General features: G+C 34.5%; 1 protein-coding gene across 1 annotated transcript; it reads left to right on the top strand.

Moving 5' to 3' along the window:
• Nucleotides 1-14,391: 14,391 nt before the first annotated feature.
• Nucleotides 14,392-15,288, top strand: LOC132950634 (uncharacterized). The gene has a single exon (XM_061022157.1). It carries the CDS (start codon nt 14,392-14,394, stop codon nt 15,286-15,288), a length of 897 nt encoding a protein of 298 aa, XP_060878140.1.
• The last annotated feature ends 1,276 nt before the right edge of the window (nt 15,289-16,564 follow it).

The following is a 16,564-nucleotide window of genomic DNA, read 5'->3' as shown; positions in this document are numbered from 1 at the left end:
GAATTTATTATGTTTAAGGCATTACTTATAAATATTTTAAAGACGATTATCGTTCCATAATATTTGCAAAAATATAGAATGTAGTACAATTTCTTGTTTTGTCAATTTATTTAATAACCTACCTTTTAAACGCTTGGTTGATAAGTTATGCTGGTATTTTTATTTCATTTTAACTTTGAACTTGACGAGTTGATGTTCTATTCAACACGTTTTATTGAGTATTGACTTTATTGACGTCCAAAGTCGTGGTCCTTATTAGTTATTACTTATTACATTTGAAAAAACTGATACCTAAATTTCTTTCTTTTAATTTGTCTACGTCTTCATAATATTCAAATGTGTTTACACTTAACGCGTAAAAGTGTAAAACTGTATGATACTTGGGATAAGTTTATTTATTACCTGGTTCACGATAAAAAAAATCTCAAAACCGTAATCTATGTGTGTTATAGTGCATGCATATTATGTAGATAGTGTTCTCGCGACGCCGGCAGGGCTAAAATGTTTCGATTAACGAAGACGACTTTCGACCTTTGTTCGGAAAAATATGATTATATAGCAAAACTTATTGTTATTATGAAACCATCTCTCGGGCGCGTCATAATAACATAATGTAATTACGCGTTTACCCAAAATGTGTTAAAAATGCCTTTTTTTTTTCTACTTGATCAAATCGACTTCAGACCTTAGACGATGTTATTATCAAGTCATTACATATAATTATCATTAATATTATGATATTTGCACCGGCACAGATTCTGACAATAAACGTCAGTGATTTTATGTGTAGGCACCTGTTGGCTGTTAGGCATACCTACGGCTGGCGTTTATAATAAGTTTATTTTGTTGCCCGACTAATATTGTTGTAATCGTTCACGGTCACCCGACGACGCGACAGCCGCCGCAGACCTTGAAACGAGATAAAAATTCGTCTGAGTATGTTATACACTTATTATTCATATAAGGAAAAATAAAAATTATACATTGATACACTTAGATACACTTAGGTACACGCTACACACACACACACACACTTTCACTGCACATTAATATATACTAATCTCGCGTTTATAACCGTACCGTTGTACGTAGCTCGTCGTTGCGATAGACGTATAACGTAGGTATATTATATAATTTACAAAATATAATTTAATATACATAGTACCTAGCTATATTATGATAAAATATACGTAGGTACTTGCCAACCCACATCTTCCAATGGGTCCAAACCGTGGGTAAATAATACTGTTCTATACTGTTCTATGCTAGCGTACAATCGTACGCAGGTCCTCGTGACAGTGTGGAGGCAAGACCGTAGCTGAGAAGGTCCAAGCATCTGGACTCCACTAACCACTTCCTTCACCAGGGTTGTAGTATTGTAGTTCTGTTAAGAAAAATATTCTGTCCATCACAACAAGTCCATTATTTTATTCGTTCTTCAGACTTATTGTTCATATTTGTTCAATACATTAATTGTAGGGTCTTAGGACTGATTTGCGGTTAGCTACAAACCACAGTAACCACAGTTGAAGCTGTCTCATCAGTTATCATTAAAAATAAATACCTAGGTACGTATGTTTAATAATATAATACTATGCGATAACTGATTAGTACGATACGATTTATTAATATTTACTATTTTGAGATTGCACACTGTAAGTATTTAAAAAAAAAACTCTATATTATACCCAAGTATACGTACTTTAACGGAAGATCTCATTGGAGCGGAAAATCTTGCGGGGGAGGCAGCTGCCTCCCCCGTGCGCACGCTTACGACTACATTTATAATATTGCATAGGGTCATTTGTACATTCTGTAAACAAGAATTTAAAAAGTTAAAAGCTTATAACAATAACACTTACAGGTGTGGATATATATAGACATATAGTCATTGAACTATAAATAATTGTACCTTGAATAATGTCTAGATATTTCAGATAGATAACTGGTAGTAGGTACTTTATAGGTATTACAGTCCATTAAGTAAAGATATTTTTAAAATATTAACTTTTTCTGATTATAGGTATGTCATTTAATATTCCTTTTTCAAAAATTGGTACATTGTATAATATGTTCCTATGTATATTTATATTCGAACTCATTCAAGTGATGCGTATTGTGAATATTATAATTATTAATTCCAAGATCAATAGAAACCTGCAGGCTGCCACGAGTTTCAATGCCATATCTTAGTATACATATATACAATATACTCTGCCACAGTGTAAAATAAATTGTTTTACAAAACTCAATCCAACTGCCCACGCTTGTAATAATTATTATGAAGTAATATTTAAAAATATAAGAGAAGAAAATAATGATTTCCCGTGTGCTGATTTTATATTTCTAATGTGAACACGTTAAAAATCTAAATCTGCAGTTGAAATCCTGATAAGTGGTAAACATTTCGAGATCTCGTTGTTTTAAATATATATTTTTTGAGATCTTTTATAAATTAAATATTATGCAACTAATCGAGAAGTTCAGTGAGATTTCATAGTGACTCTCGATAGGCAGTAGTGACAAAAAGCATGACGCAGTCAAGTTGTTAAAGATTGATTACATAAATCAATAGATCACCGATAATTTGTTGCATAATAAAATCATTTATTTCAACCTATATTAATATATTTTATATCCAAGTACCTAGGCACCTACAACAATAGCGAGTGGCGTCTACTGATTGTCTAATATTTTATAGAGATCAATTTCGTATCGAAGCATAGAAGAATTTTCATGACCAACAATATATTCAGAATATTCAGGTATAATAGATAGCATGGTTTAGTATAATTATTATTGTACATTATAAAAAGTATATTGTAAACTTCTATAAGATACAGCTGGACGCTGGTAGGTATCCAAGATCATACATTACAAAATGTTTTGGGATCTTTGATTTTAAATTTAAAAAAACGTCGATGTCGGAGATGACTAAATTTACAAATATTAAATTTAATATTGTTTTGGTAACTTATATTAGCTTTGATATACTCGCATGGACGTGATTTTGACATATATATTGTGTTGTGGGTTTCTTCTATAATATAGTCAGAGCACTGTTATACTTTACTTTCTAAATCAACTTGAAATTAAATTATATTTCAGGCTAAAAATAAAACCTCTTAACTCCTGAGTACTCTATTGTTTATATGTGTATAGTAATAATATGGTATAACAGTTATACTATGCTGATGATGATTGACGATACTAAATTTTCAGTCGTTCTGATCGTTTTCGATAATAATATGGTTGTCTCTGTAGAAGCATCTGAAACCAATGCAGTGATCAATCTCCTTTAAAGTCGTCTTACGTTGAGACTGTAATACTTCATTGATATCATTAGTAATCTTACTTCGATTACTTCGACTTACCTAAAATCGATTGCGCGTAACTCATCAACACGATTTAAAAAATATTGAAAAATTGTAATCATTAGTTGACTTAACAGCGAAGGGTTTCATCGCTGGAACACTATCCCTCCCTCGTATGTGTTCATGATGTATTATGTGCCTACCTATATGCATCTATATTATATTACCATTTGATTAAAATTTTTATTGTGTTTATGGAATAAAGATTGTAATTTGAATAACAATAAAAAAAAACTTAGCTAGCTGTAACGCTATATCGTGTATTTATTCGAATTTTTAAACATCATTTTAGACGGGCGTGACGCATCATCCAATACACTCTCGTTCAGTATTATCATTTATCACGGTTCCACCGTACCTATCACTATATTTTTGATTACTTTACAAAATGTATATAATAACAATCCTTCGGCCCATTACCCTATTATACCGATAAACACCGATAGAGAAGTTGAAAATACATAATAGTGCTTTGCCACATCACGTGCCACGCCGCCGTTTGCCGTCTCGATATTTTCACAATGACATGTCACATCTCATTTCGCGTATCGCGCATTTTCCGTTTTTAATTTCCGGACGCTCCCGTTCTCTTTTTTCCACTTTTTTCGAGCATTAGTTGTTTCAATCGGTCTTAGATGAACCGAGTGTTTTCATTTTTCTTATCTGAGTGCAAACGAACGAACAATATTCGCGTCCGTGAACGCACAAATTACCATTATTTCTCCTGCTATAGCGCGAGCTTATGCAAATGAAACTGAAGAGGCATATAGTGCCCGTGTATAGACTATAGGGTTAGCGAACATTGTGTTTCAAACGAGACTGAAAGCAAAGCGGAAGTGAACTATAATAGTTTATAATATATGATTTAAAAATATTCGTCGTTTATACGTGAACGAGAAAGGAAAAAAAACTTGTGACGTGAGCGGTGCACAGATAATAACATTGTATTCAACATAATAATGTTATATTTGAAATACGTGGTTTAAATTAAATATTTAATGATTGCTTATAGGGTCTTTGTGGTTAAATATTTAAACAAATTATTAAATCACTTGGGCACCTGTAGTCCACTGCAGAAATTAATTACCATAGTTTATTAGAAAGTTCATTATTTTTTTTCGCGTAATAACTAGAGAGTAAAAATACTCATTTTTTAATAATAGACACATTTATTACCGAGATAATTTTTTTTTATTTTGGATTTCTTATATAATGTTTAATAATCTAATATTAAAATGAGTAAATGGTCCAAGTACTCAAATTTTAAATGTAATAATGTAGATTAAATACACTAGGTATGTATAATATCAATGGATTTATTTGATGGGAAATTACAAAATTTTCAAAATTTTGAAATTGTTCATGACAATTTAAATCAATAGACTAATGATTATCCATCACTCTGTGCTCTTGCAACGTGTACCGCAAAGTTTTCGTCATGCTAATCAGCCCTTTAGGTGCATGGTTGATGAGGATTGCCAATATTGAACTCTCCTCCACAACTCTACACACGTGCCGTCTTGTAAATGTTCTTATTAGTCAATATTATTCAAAACTATATGCAAACGGTATTATTGCTATGCGTAACCCGAATCGGGCCGTCAGCCTGCGGTAGGTACCTACACTATTACTGAAATAAAATAAATAAAATAAACTTCCCTATGCGGGCATGCGGCCCTAACCTAACCTAACCGGTAAATTACACCCACCCCATCCCTTTGAGGGCACACGCGATGCTGTTGCAGTAGTACTCGGTTTGACAATAGGTTAAAATATATACTTCGCATATTTAATCTATGGTATAACGCGTTTCCTGTCTGAGCGCCACCGCGTGCTATAACGTACGGCAGCTGCAGGACTCGACGAGGTCAAGATTCTTTGAAACGGAAGCGCCGTCGAACAAAGTGACGCGGGAGAAACAATTACGATTTTCAAGTGGACACGGCGACAAATGGAGGTGTATAATACCTAGAGCCACGTCCTCGGCACTTATATTGCACACGCGTAGTTTTATATTATCATACAGCTTTTGCGAACGGTGCGTTGAGCAAAATTCAAAGGACGTCGACGACGGTTTCGACGGCAGCAGGCACCACTGCTCTATATAACCTCTATACTTTGTGATATTTATGTACTGCGGCGTGTATCGCGATGGAACATTGTTAATAATGTTATATCATATTGTTATAATGTTGTATTAATATTCAATACAGACATCAAAATGCTGCAGGTCAGGCCGTAACGCGAAATAACTAGAAAAAAGTAAAAACTACCACATAGGTACTCGTAAATATATTTTATATGCACGGGACGAGCGGCCGAGATGATCGACAGTTGTAGTATTTTTTATCATATATGAAACATATTATTACGCACGGCGAGTATATAATAAATTATAATATTATATAATCGGATACGCGCTTATCCAGACGTGCAACATAAAAACTGCCAACGTATCAATATAATAACAGTTTGTTGTATTGTAGTTGCATCGAATGCGTTTCGGAGTTATCTCGCGTTCGATTGATTCGTACAAGTTTTAATATATTATTATATAATATATATTTATCAGAAAAACGTGAAATAGTAATTCGATAAAAAAATATTATGATATATTATTTATTTCATTGTACAAAACGATATGAAGTATACACAGATGTTCACAATGACGATGACTTAATAATAATTAATAAGTAACAATATAGTAATAACTAAATGTGACACAATTTAAAATAGTTAAAAGCAAATACAAATAAAATGCAATAAGGAAACTTGGCTTAAATATTAAAGGGGAAATGAGGGGTTGTTATTGGCAATGCGCATAAGGCGAATAATAGGAGAGTTGAGATAGTAGTTTGAGAATGAGAATGGAATATGGAATGGAACAAAAGAGCGTGTACGACGGGAGGGGACATTGAAAGAAATACGAAATAGTAGTTCTGGGCAGTAAATTCTAGAGGGAAGGAGATTAGATAGGAAGGATAAATTTGTTGAGTGACGACGATCGGCTAGACTTTCTAAAGAGAAGATACGTTGGATAGGGGTGTGATCGTGAAGTGGACAGGGTACATTTAATTTATAAGCAGCGCGATGGAGACATTTTCTTTGGACCCTTTCGATCATGATACGAGCAGAAGTAATGGACGGGTACTAGAGTATGGAGCCATACTCAAGGATTGGAAGTACTAAGGAACAAAAAAGAGTGAGTAAGTGAAAATTGGCCTAGAATCTTAACAGTCTTACAGCAGTCTGGATATGCATATTGGGGCATAAGTTACGTGTCAGAGCAAATCCTAAATTTTTTATTGTGTTATTAGAAACCTTTAAAGGGGTATTATTGACAGAGTAAGTATGCTTGATTAAAACTTTATTACGTTGGATATCGTCTTGGAGAAGATTTGATACGGTAGAAGATTTTCATATCATCAGCAAATATAAGAAGTTTGGCATGCTGAAGAACGAAAGGGGAAGAGTTTACGTATAAGGCAAACAGAAGTGGGGATAAACTGCACCTTGTAGTACACCTGAGGAGGGAGTGAAATAGCCTGAAGAGATCGAAGCAACATTTACCTATTGTGTCCTTTGTATAATACTATAATGTATGAGTGAATCCAGGAAAGTAGAAGTTCGCCGAGCGTTGACATAAGATGAATATGGTCAACACGGTCGAAAGCCTTTGAAATATCGATATAGATTGCATCTTCAATAACGATTTCCAAGCAATAACCATAACGGTTCCGCTAGAACAGATCGGAGCTTAAACAAAAAATCACCCTGGATACCATATATTATGCCAACAGACTTTCTATTTCGAAAGGAACCTAAACATTGTTAGACATCATTGATCGAAAATGGGCATTAGACGGGAGTTGGAAGTGGTGGGTAGGAATCTATACATACCTATTTTTACGCGTACCGTAGTGGCCGCGATTTATGGTGGCTTTGGGGAGGAGGGTTGGTTTTTTCGGTGAAAATTCTACCAGTTATTGTTTATCTATACAATATGTACCTAATATTATTATGATTGCAACATCTCTCCATAACGATTCTCTCTCTAAAAAAAAATGAAACAATATAGGTACTAGATATTATTATTAATTACTAATTGTTATCAATTTTCCAAATGCTAAAAAAAAAAAATGTAACTCAATAACAATAAGTTAGGATGACTTACGTCAGTAAAACTTTAATTAATAAAAAAAAGATATTATTATGGTCATGATGCACGTAGTACATATTGTTATATGTATAACGTATATCATTTATTATAATATACAGACTTGTTATTTAGTCGTGATTTACCTACATACTTATATTATGCAATATTACCTATGCTTAACGTATACTTATGTGCTCGACGGAATTGAAAATTATTGCGTGCAGAACATCGATATTCTATTGTAATATTTATTGGCTATAATATCCGATATTATAATATACAAGCGCTGGGAAACACGAGAGAGGAAATAGGTCGGCTTAGAGGTTTTTTTTTTTCGGAACGTATTGGGTAAGTTTTTGATACGGGAGAACAAATATTTATTTCAACTGTATATAATATAATATTGCCTTCTGGCCTATTTTCGCGTCGGAAACTTTTTTCGAACAATGACAGTTTTTAAAGTCGCCCCAAAACGGTCATCATTATTCGCCGGAACCCAAAGAAAAACTTTTCATTCGAATATAATAGGTATATATCTGTGTCCGTATTATGATTATAATAATAATATGACGTTTTAATTTCTTCGTATAAATAATGTGCCAACTTAAAAAAAACTTTTCCGACGTCCACGTAAAAAAAATGGAAGTATAATAGGAGGTACACGCGATGACTTTGTAGGATATTATAACCGTTTCGTTTTTAAGGTATTGCAGTCATATAATTATAATGTAAGGAACAAAAGTTTCTGCACATTATACAAGACGTAATAACATAATTATAACGCCATCGGTCGGGTCGCGTTTAATAAGCTATTTGATTATCATATTTCTAGACTGCGCTGCAGATGTACTATAATAATATATTATGCGTCAAACAAAAAACTTAAAAAAAACAATCGAGTTATTATGTGCATGTGTAACGTACGAGTGTGGACAGATCACACATCTAGATGTTAACGGGTAATGGATATAGGCGATATAGCTAATGATGCAATATTATTATCGTGTGCGTTCAATATGAATCCAATAATAATAATAATAATAATAATAATAATAATAATAATAATAATAATAATAATAATAATAATAATAATATAATAATAATAATAATAATAATAATAATAATAATAATAATAATATAAAATTAAGTGCGAAGCGATATTACCGCACATTGTTTTACGGATTATATAAATTAACCTCTAAATCAGCTAGTATTACCTATATATATAATATTTATGTATAGCCGTATAGGGTTCGGGACTTCTTGCATTTTCATATTCTTTTGTAATGGCCGTAAATTATTTTAGGTAAGTTATAAATTTGTTTTATGAAATTGCGCGATCAAATACAAAGTTTGAATTTTCATATTTTTGCATATTCCATCATATTTTAGGAAAATTGCATATTTTAACAATGTTTAGTATATTTGTGCATATTTTGCATTTTTTTTACTTTATTCTACGTATAATTGTCGGGAAAAATCATATTTGGATAACATATGCCTTATATTGCATTCCACTGATAATATTTACTCATGTTATAATATTATACGTGGTTCGTACAACCCTTATATAATGCTCGGCGGCGCCGTTTTAGTTTTAAAAAAGGGTTGTACAATTTTTATTTGGTCCAAACTTTTCCACAATCGGGCCACGGAATACTGACAGCAGTAAAACGCAGGGCCGTCATTCCAATTTTTAAACACCGTTTACAAAATAAAATGTACTAAAAAGCCACCATAATCATAATGTATATAGAGCCTTTCGCATCGATCTAAAACTTCTTGCTCGTTTCAACTGTGACAGTTGTTGAAATGACGCAACTATTTTGTACTTATGTAGTAGACCTTACAAACACACGGACAAAATTTTTGCATAAACATACTAATACTCAATCAGTGTAAATATTGCATAACGCTTCTGGCTTCTGATTACGGTTGGTAGGTGTATAGGTGAATTGCTATATGTTCGATGCGAAAAGGTATATCGTACACTATAGAAAACTGTACAAAGACAGTAAAAAATTACTGGAACACACGTATATCAAGAGCACTTATTAACTGACGCGTATATGAGCACATATTATGGATTAGACTTTGAACTTTTGAGTTTGATTTGAGTTTTTTATAGCTTTCAATATAGACATTAATACATTATCACCTAATTTGGTCTTAAGTTCCACGCGAGTTCAATATTAAACAGTCCAGTCTCGATATCTCGCGAATCTCTAAGGAAATAAAAAGAAATTCTACTTACCTAGGTATTTTTCGAGTTAAATACCTCAAACACAACTTAAAAACACTTCAAGGGACAAGAACAAATTTGAGTTGTCGAGACTCTATACTGTAACCGAAAAAGCGTTTTGAAATATATATATTTTATACTCACCGGTTAAACATCATAATTATAGGTATCATCCTTTCTCCGCTTTATCGTTTTTTTTTTTTCACATAAAAATGTAATTATAGATCGTTCTTTTCTGTCGTTGGTTTCACAGATGGAGCCGGTCCCGCTGCAGCTGCAAGCATAATATATGCTATGCGCATTTTTCTATATAATATAGTATAGGATTTGGAAAAACTACGTTTTTTTTTTACATATATACACGACGTCTCTTGGGACTCGTATACAGACAGAGGTCGTCTTCCCGGCGTCGTTTTTCGCGAAAGTCAACGAAGACTTTTTTTGGTGAGGATTATTATTATTATTATTATTATTATTATTGTACAGGCAGTGACTGACGTGACAGCAATCGGTTTGTCGACACGCAGGACCTTCCCCTCGAGTATACCACGACGTAGGGACATATATTATATATGGTATTACCGTAAGTCGCACGCGATCTTCCGGCGGCAGCAGATTACACGACTTCGACCACCGAAATCTGGAAATCCGGAGAGCAGTAAGTTTTTGTGTGCGATTTCCGAACGGTTTTGTAGCGAGTTTCCCGTGGGCCGTGGACACACACACACACACCCCACCGATCGACGACGAGCCGCACTAAAATTCGAGTGTAACTTAGCGATTAGTTCTGCATACTTAGCTATATCCTTTAATTATCCACGCAGACTACTGCAGATCGGCGCTTCCCTTTAACATTCGAAACGTGCACCGATGGAACTCAAAATCAGCACATTATTATTATTTTATTGCCCACGTATAATATGTATGTTACTGTTCTTGTTGTTGTTTGAACAATATCTCTCGACATCGAATTTGCACGCGTTCGTGGACTTCATTAAACGCTCGCGAAGGGGATGAAGATGCAAATTATTATAACATATAATTTATACACATTATGCAATAATAATGCGTCGTGACTACGCGTGTGTGAACAAATCGAATAAACGTTGAAATATTGGTCGTTTCGCTATATTATGAATAATACGTATTAGCGTACGCTTGACGGCTGCGTCTGCAGTGTGTCTATATCTCGCCGAGATTATCAAATATTAGTATAGTGTTATAGATAAAGAGCACTATTTTAGACCGCAGAATTATAATATTATATTATGTTTGCTGTCAGTTGTCACTGTGATGTACAATAAAATAAATTGTCTTGACTGGACGACGTCATTATATATATACGTATCGTAGTAAAGTTGGCGGTATCGAAAAAATGTTAGAGCATTAGAAAGCCTTATATGATACATTACATTTCAATGGTGACGTTTTAGAAACACTGATGTAGGTACTAAACAAATTACGGACAATATTAGTGGCTCTAAAATTTTTCTGCGTCATTAGGATGAATTGGAAATACACAAGTCTAAAATAACGTGCGTGTTTTATAAGGTCGAAACCAAAACCAAATCAAACAAAATCCTGCGTGCGTTTATAACACGTACGGTTAATTAAATTATCCAACGCGATCATCCCATGCCGTGGGAGGTGATTATACCGAAAACCCGTAGAAGAAAATGATAATAAACAAAAAAACATTAATCGCTGTCCAAAATTCGACTCATTTGTATTATGATTTACCCCGGAGCCGCGGCCCACAGATGATAACATTATGTGCACCAGGCCCTCAAAATTGCAGTGATTTCGGCACGGCGCGGGCGTAGGATATTAAAACGCGTTGCGCTGAACGCTATACTATTATAGCTATACTGTTTCTTACGAGTGGTCATCGCGTGCCGCTCGGCTTGATTTATATTAAATTATTGTAATATTGTTATATCCGGCGACGACGACGACGACGAAATAAATCATCAGATATATTATATTATTATATGGCCTTCGCGGTCCGTGTATCTACTCTATTCGGTGCCCATTGTAATAATATATAGATATTATGGTTTGTGCGCGTTGTGCAATACATATTATAACTTCGTGCCGATTGAAGTCCACTGTCTCTGTCAAGTGCAGCATATATACACTTTTAATATAATACCGCCTTTTAGGACCACTGCGTGTTGTATACAATACACACATAATACGGCTGGCCTCCGGGAAAACGACTGCGTTGTCGTTTCCACTCTAATTACTTATCTCGACGAGTTTCTTTTCGTCGTCCGTCGTACAGATATAATCGCTCCATCCCTTGTTCCCACCCACACGCCGTGCTGAGATTAATCTCCCGTTTCCGTCTGCCATCATCCGTTTGTCCGTCACACTGTAGTGTAGCAGCGACCAATCGGCGGATCTCTCTTTAACGACGACTACGACAATGTTCATATCGTACCGTACAAGGTCGAATTTTGATAACGATGTGCAGCATTTAATATTGCGACAGCGTGATCAGCATCTGCGTATAGTGTGTATACCAAGGTATACCATAAGGGTGGCCGGTCGCAAGACGGTTACATGTGTCTTAACTTTTAAACGCGTTTAATAACCCAGGTGAATGTTATGTATGCTACTTTTAAAGCGTACGTTTTCCTTCCTGTTATACGCAAAGGTGGACAAGTCAATGAAAATAATTATCAACTGTGGCAAGTTAAGTTAGTTCAATTGCCTTCAGTTAGGTTAAGAGTTCACAAAAAAAACAATTGAGATAGAAAATAAGCTTAGCTCAACCCCTCCCCCCACCAAATCTCAAACGATATTTGCACATATGTTTGTACGAGACTGTGACAACTGCAAGTGAGGGTTGCAGAGTCGTCATCTTGAACTTTGCAAGCTATGAATAGTAAAATATTTTAGGGCATAAATGCATGCCTATCGCATAATTTAAAGTTTTTTGAGGCACGAAAAGTTCAAAAAATTAAATTATTGACAATACTTTTAAATGTACCTACCTATTTCGTAGGTATATAATTGGGTATTTGTTACTTGTAATTTTTTTGTACCTAAGTTCGATCTAATTATGAAAAATCAAAAAAACAGTTTTTAACTGTATATAACCATTTAAATCAGTATAGGTATAAAATATATATAATATATACTGTATATACTATAGCTTAAATTCGTTTAAAACACAAACAGTGAATTTTGTCAAAAACATCGTTTCCATTATGAAAATGTACACCAACTCTGCGGATGGTCGTTACGCCGCACTCAAGTATAATATTATTTCAGTATATATTTGTACAAGCACGTAATTATAAATTTCGATTGATATGATTTAAATTTTAAAGAGCCTATACATCATAGGGCATAAAAAAAACACCATAGCCATAGCACATACAGGCATATACTATATAATATTATTATACCCATAGGCCATAACATGTGTCAGCTAGTAGAAACGACTATATAGGTACCTATATAATAATATAATATGTGAAAATCTAATTTCAACCGGTTCGTATTAAATAGCGTTCAAACAGTATTTAATATTATTTTAGTTTTAATTGATTATAAAGTCAATATAATAGTGAATATAGGTAGTTTTCAATAAAATAAATTAGTACGCTATACAGCGCGGTTGAGCCAGCAGCAGTGTGCGTAATACGTATATTTATTAGTTTTTTTTGAAACGAAAACAAAAACGAGCAATAGAATTTTTGAAATTTAATACCGACGTGTCTGCGTGCATTTGCGTTCATACTATATAGTACTTACTATAGTCCGCGACACGAAAAGTGGCCGATTTGTACCGCGACCCGTTGCGGCTTCCCTACCTGTTAGCCATTGGTTCTCAACCTATACCACCTCCTGCCCGGCGCACGGCGGTCGCAGTGCCATGCATCTGCGCGCAATGTGTATTCCATACATTATAGTAGACTGGTTTTTTTTGTGCACCCTTAGCTGATCTTCTGGAATGCCTGGAGGGCAGCTGCAGAATGTGCTGTGGTAGGGGATACAGTAATGCACATAATACAAACACGTTTTATGGCACTCGTGTTTTATCTTTTTGTATGTTGTGTACTGTGCGCTCGTAAACAACTATTTTTTTACACTGTTTTTTCTCCTGCGTTACCGTGTTAATCCATTTAAAAATGTCGTTTTCCGATTCAGATACTCACAGTCAGAGTAAAAAAATTATTCATAGTGTGTATTTATTTTTAAAACAATTATCAAAGAAGTCAGATTTAACTGCTGATTTTTTTAAAAATGCGCAAGTTGTTACTGCCGAAGCTTGTGGTGTGGGTTATCGTACTGTAAGACGGATTTGTGCTGAAGGAAAAAATAATATTAATCCAGAAACACCAGGTGCGGAACCTACATTTGTTTCTCCACGTAAAGGGTATAAACGAGCAAAAACTGTTTCGGAGCTGGATGATTTCGATTCCGATGTTGTGAGGAGAACTGTCCACGAGTTTTACGACCGGGGTGAGTACCCAACGGCTCAATTAATATTAAATGTCGTAAAAAAAAAAACAAATTACAATGGGTGCGTTCGATCAATGCAAAGGCTCCTAAAAAATTTAAAATTTACTTACAAAAGATGTAACGATGGTCGTATGTTTTTAATGGAGAGGAATGATATCGTCGCACTTCGGTGTAAATTTTTACGACAAATGTGTACGCTGCGAAAAAATAAAGACGATCGTCCAGTGGTTTATCTCGATGAAACGTGGGTAAACCAAAACCATTCACGCACCCTTATTTGGCAAAATGAAAATAATTCTGGTGGTCTGAAGGTGCCGACGGGTAAAGGAGGCCGACTTATTGTATGCCATGCAGGATGTAGTCGCTACGGGTTTATAGAAGGGTCAAAATTGGTATTTCGAAGCAATACCGGAAATACCACGGATTATCATAATCAGATGAATGGTGAAGTATTCAAAGAGTGGTTTATTCAACTGCTTAAAAATCTAGAAGAGCCATCAGTTATAGTCATGGACAATGCGCCTTACCATTCAATCCTCAGAGACAAATATCCGAAAAGTAATTGGAGAAAAACCGAAGTACAACAATGGTTAAATGAAAAAAATATTGAGTTCCATCCATTGGAAACATTACCTGAACTTCGGCAAAAAGTTAAAAACCTATTGCCACGTGAAAAAAAATATGAGCTGGATGACATTGCAATTGAAATGGGTCATGAGGTAATCCGTCTTCCACCATACCACTGTAAGTATAACCCAATTGAGTTAATTTGGGCTCAAGTTAAGGGCCAAGTAGCGAAATTTAACAATACTTTTAAAATGGTTGATATTGAGCGGTTAACACACGAGGCATTAGATGCAGTAACAATAGACGACTGGACGAAATGCGTTCGTCATGCAGAAGAAATTCAGGACGAGGACAACAAAAATGAAATAATGAGGGACACCATGATAGAACCAATAATTATGACAATATTACCAGATGACAGTGACTGGAGTGATGATGAAGAAGATATTGACGAAGAAAACCACGGATAACATATGTCTTAAATAATATTAAATTAAAAATTTTTTGTATTTGTATTTTTTTTTAAATTTTTTTTGTTGTTTGGTTTGAATAAAAAAATTAATTATAGTAATTTTAGTAAATTATGTTTAACTCTTTCGGTCCTGATTTCTATCTAAAAATTCATAATGGTGTAAAAAAAGTAATTATAAATAGATAATATAATGATAAAATAATAATAAATAATGGTTATGGTGTATAACGTCTTTGTTAACACTATTAAAATTGAAATATAAAATCATTTGTATAGGAGTTTTGGAGTTTAGGAGTTACCGTGTTGATTACGCGTTGAAATGGTTAATTTAAAAAAACGCGGCAATTTATTTAATTAGATTATGAACCACTTAGGCGAAACGGCCGCTAGGTTCGCGACGGTCATCGGCCACATTTCATGTCGCGGACTATAACAACTATAATAATAATGCACAGCGTTGTGGTCCTGCAATAAGGGTATATAGAAGGACACTGGAGACGACGGTACGTGGATGGATAGCATATATATATATATATTGTTATCACGTATCTGGTGGGTGGGCGGTGGTGTTTATTTTTCGAAATGTGTGCAGCGACCTTCTTTTCCTTTTTTTCGGAGGGGGGCTCGTTTACTCACTCGGTTTGCACCCCGGGGAACAATTGAAACCGAAAACCTTTTATACCGTTTTGCCAAATATTTGACCGCACCCTCGGGGGCCGGGTGATTTTGTTTATTTATTTTTTATTCTTATATATATATATAAGTAAAGCGCAATATTGTGCTCGGCGCGAAATAGCTGAAGTGGTCGATTTTTTTTCCTTCTCCTTTTTTTTTTTACGAATAACAGAAAAACCCAGGGAATCGCAATCAGAAATCGTTTCGACACAACATTGTCTCGTATGTGTATGTATGGGTGTCCACATGTATACGGCGTCACACCCCGAGAGATTTGGCCGATTGGCGTTTTTCTTTTGCCATAATATAAGGTATACACACCCGTATATAATATATGTAATGGGTTGGTACACAACCTCTTGCAGAATGCGGTGCCAAATTTTTAGTCTGTTGGTTTGCGGCAAACTCGGACGGCGTAAACGAAATCACTAAATATTATATTATACAATAATAATATTATAATATACCTACGTATAGGTAGTAGCATGATCACATTCCGCATTCGTAATATTATTATTATTGTACATATCTGCGAGTGTTGATAAAATAAGTTATAAAAGTCATGAAACACATTATAATCTCAATAAGTACCTATATAC

This window comes from Metopolophium dirhodum, chromosome 8 (genome assembly GCF_019925205.1).
Source record: "Metopolophium dirhodum isolate CAU chromosome 8, ASM1992520v1, whole genome shotgun sequence".
NCBI lineage: Eukaryota > Metazoa > Arthropoda > Insecta > Hemiptera > Aphididae > Metopolophium > Metopolophium dirhodum.
Note: the sequence above shows the minus strand (reverse complement) of the source record. Positions and strands in the feature narration are given on the sequence as shown.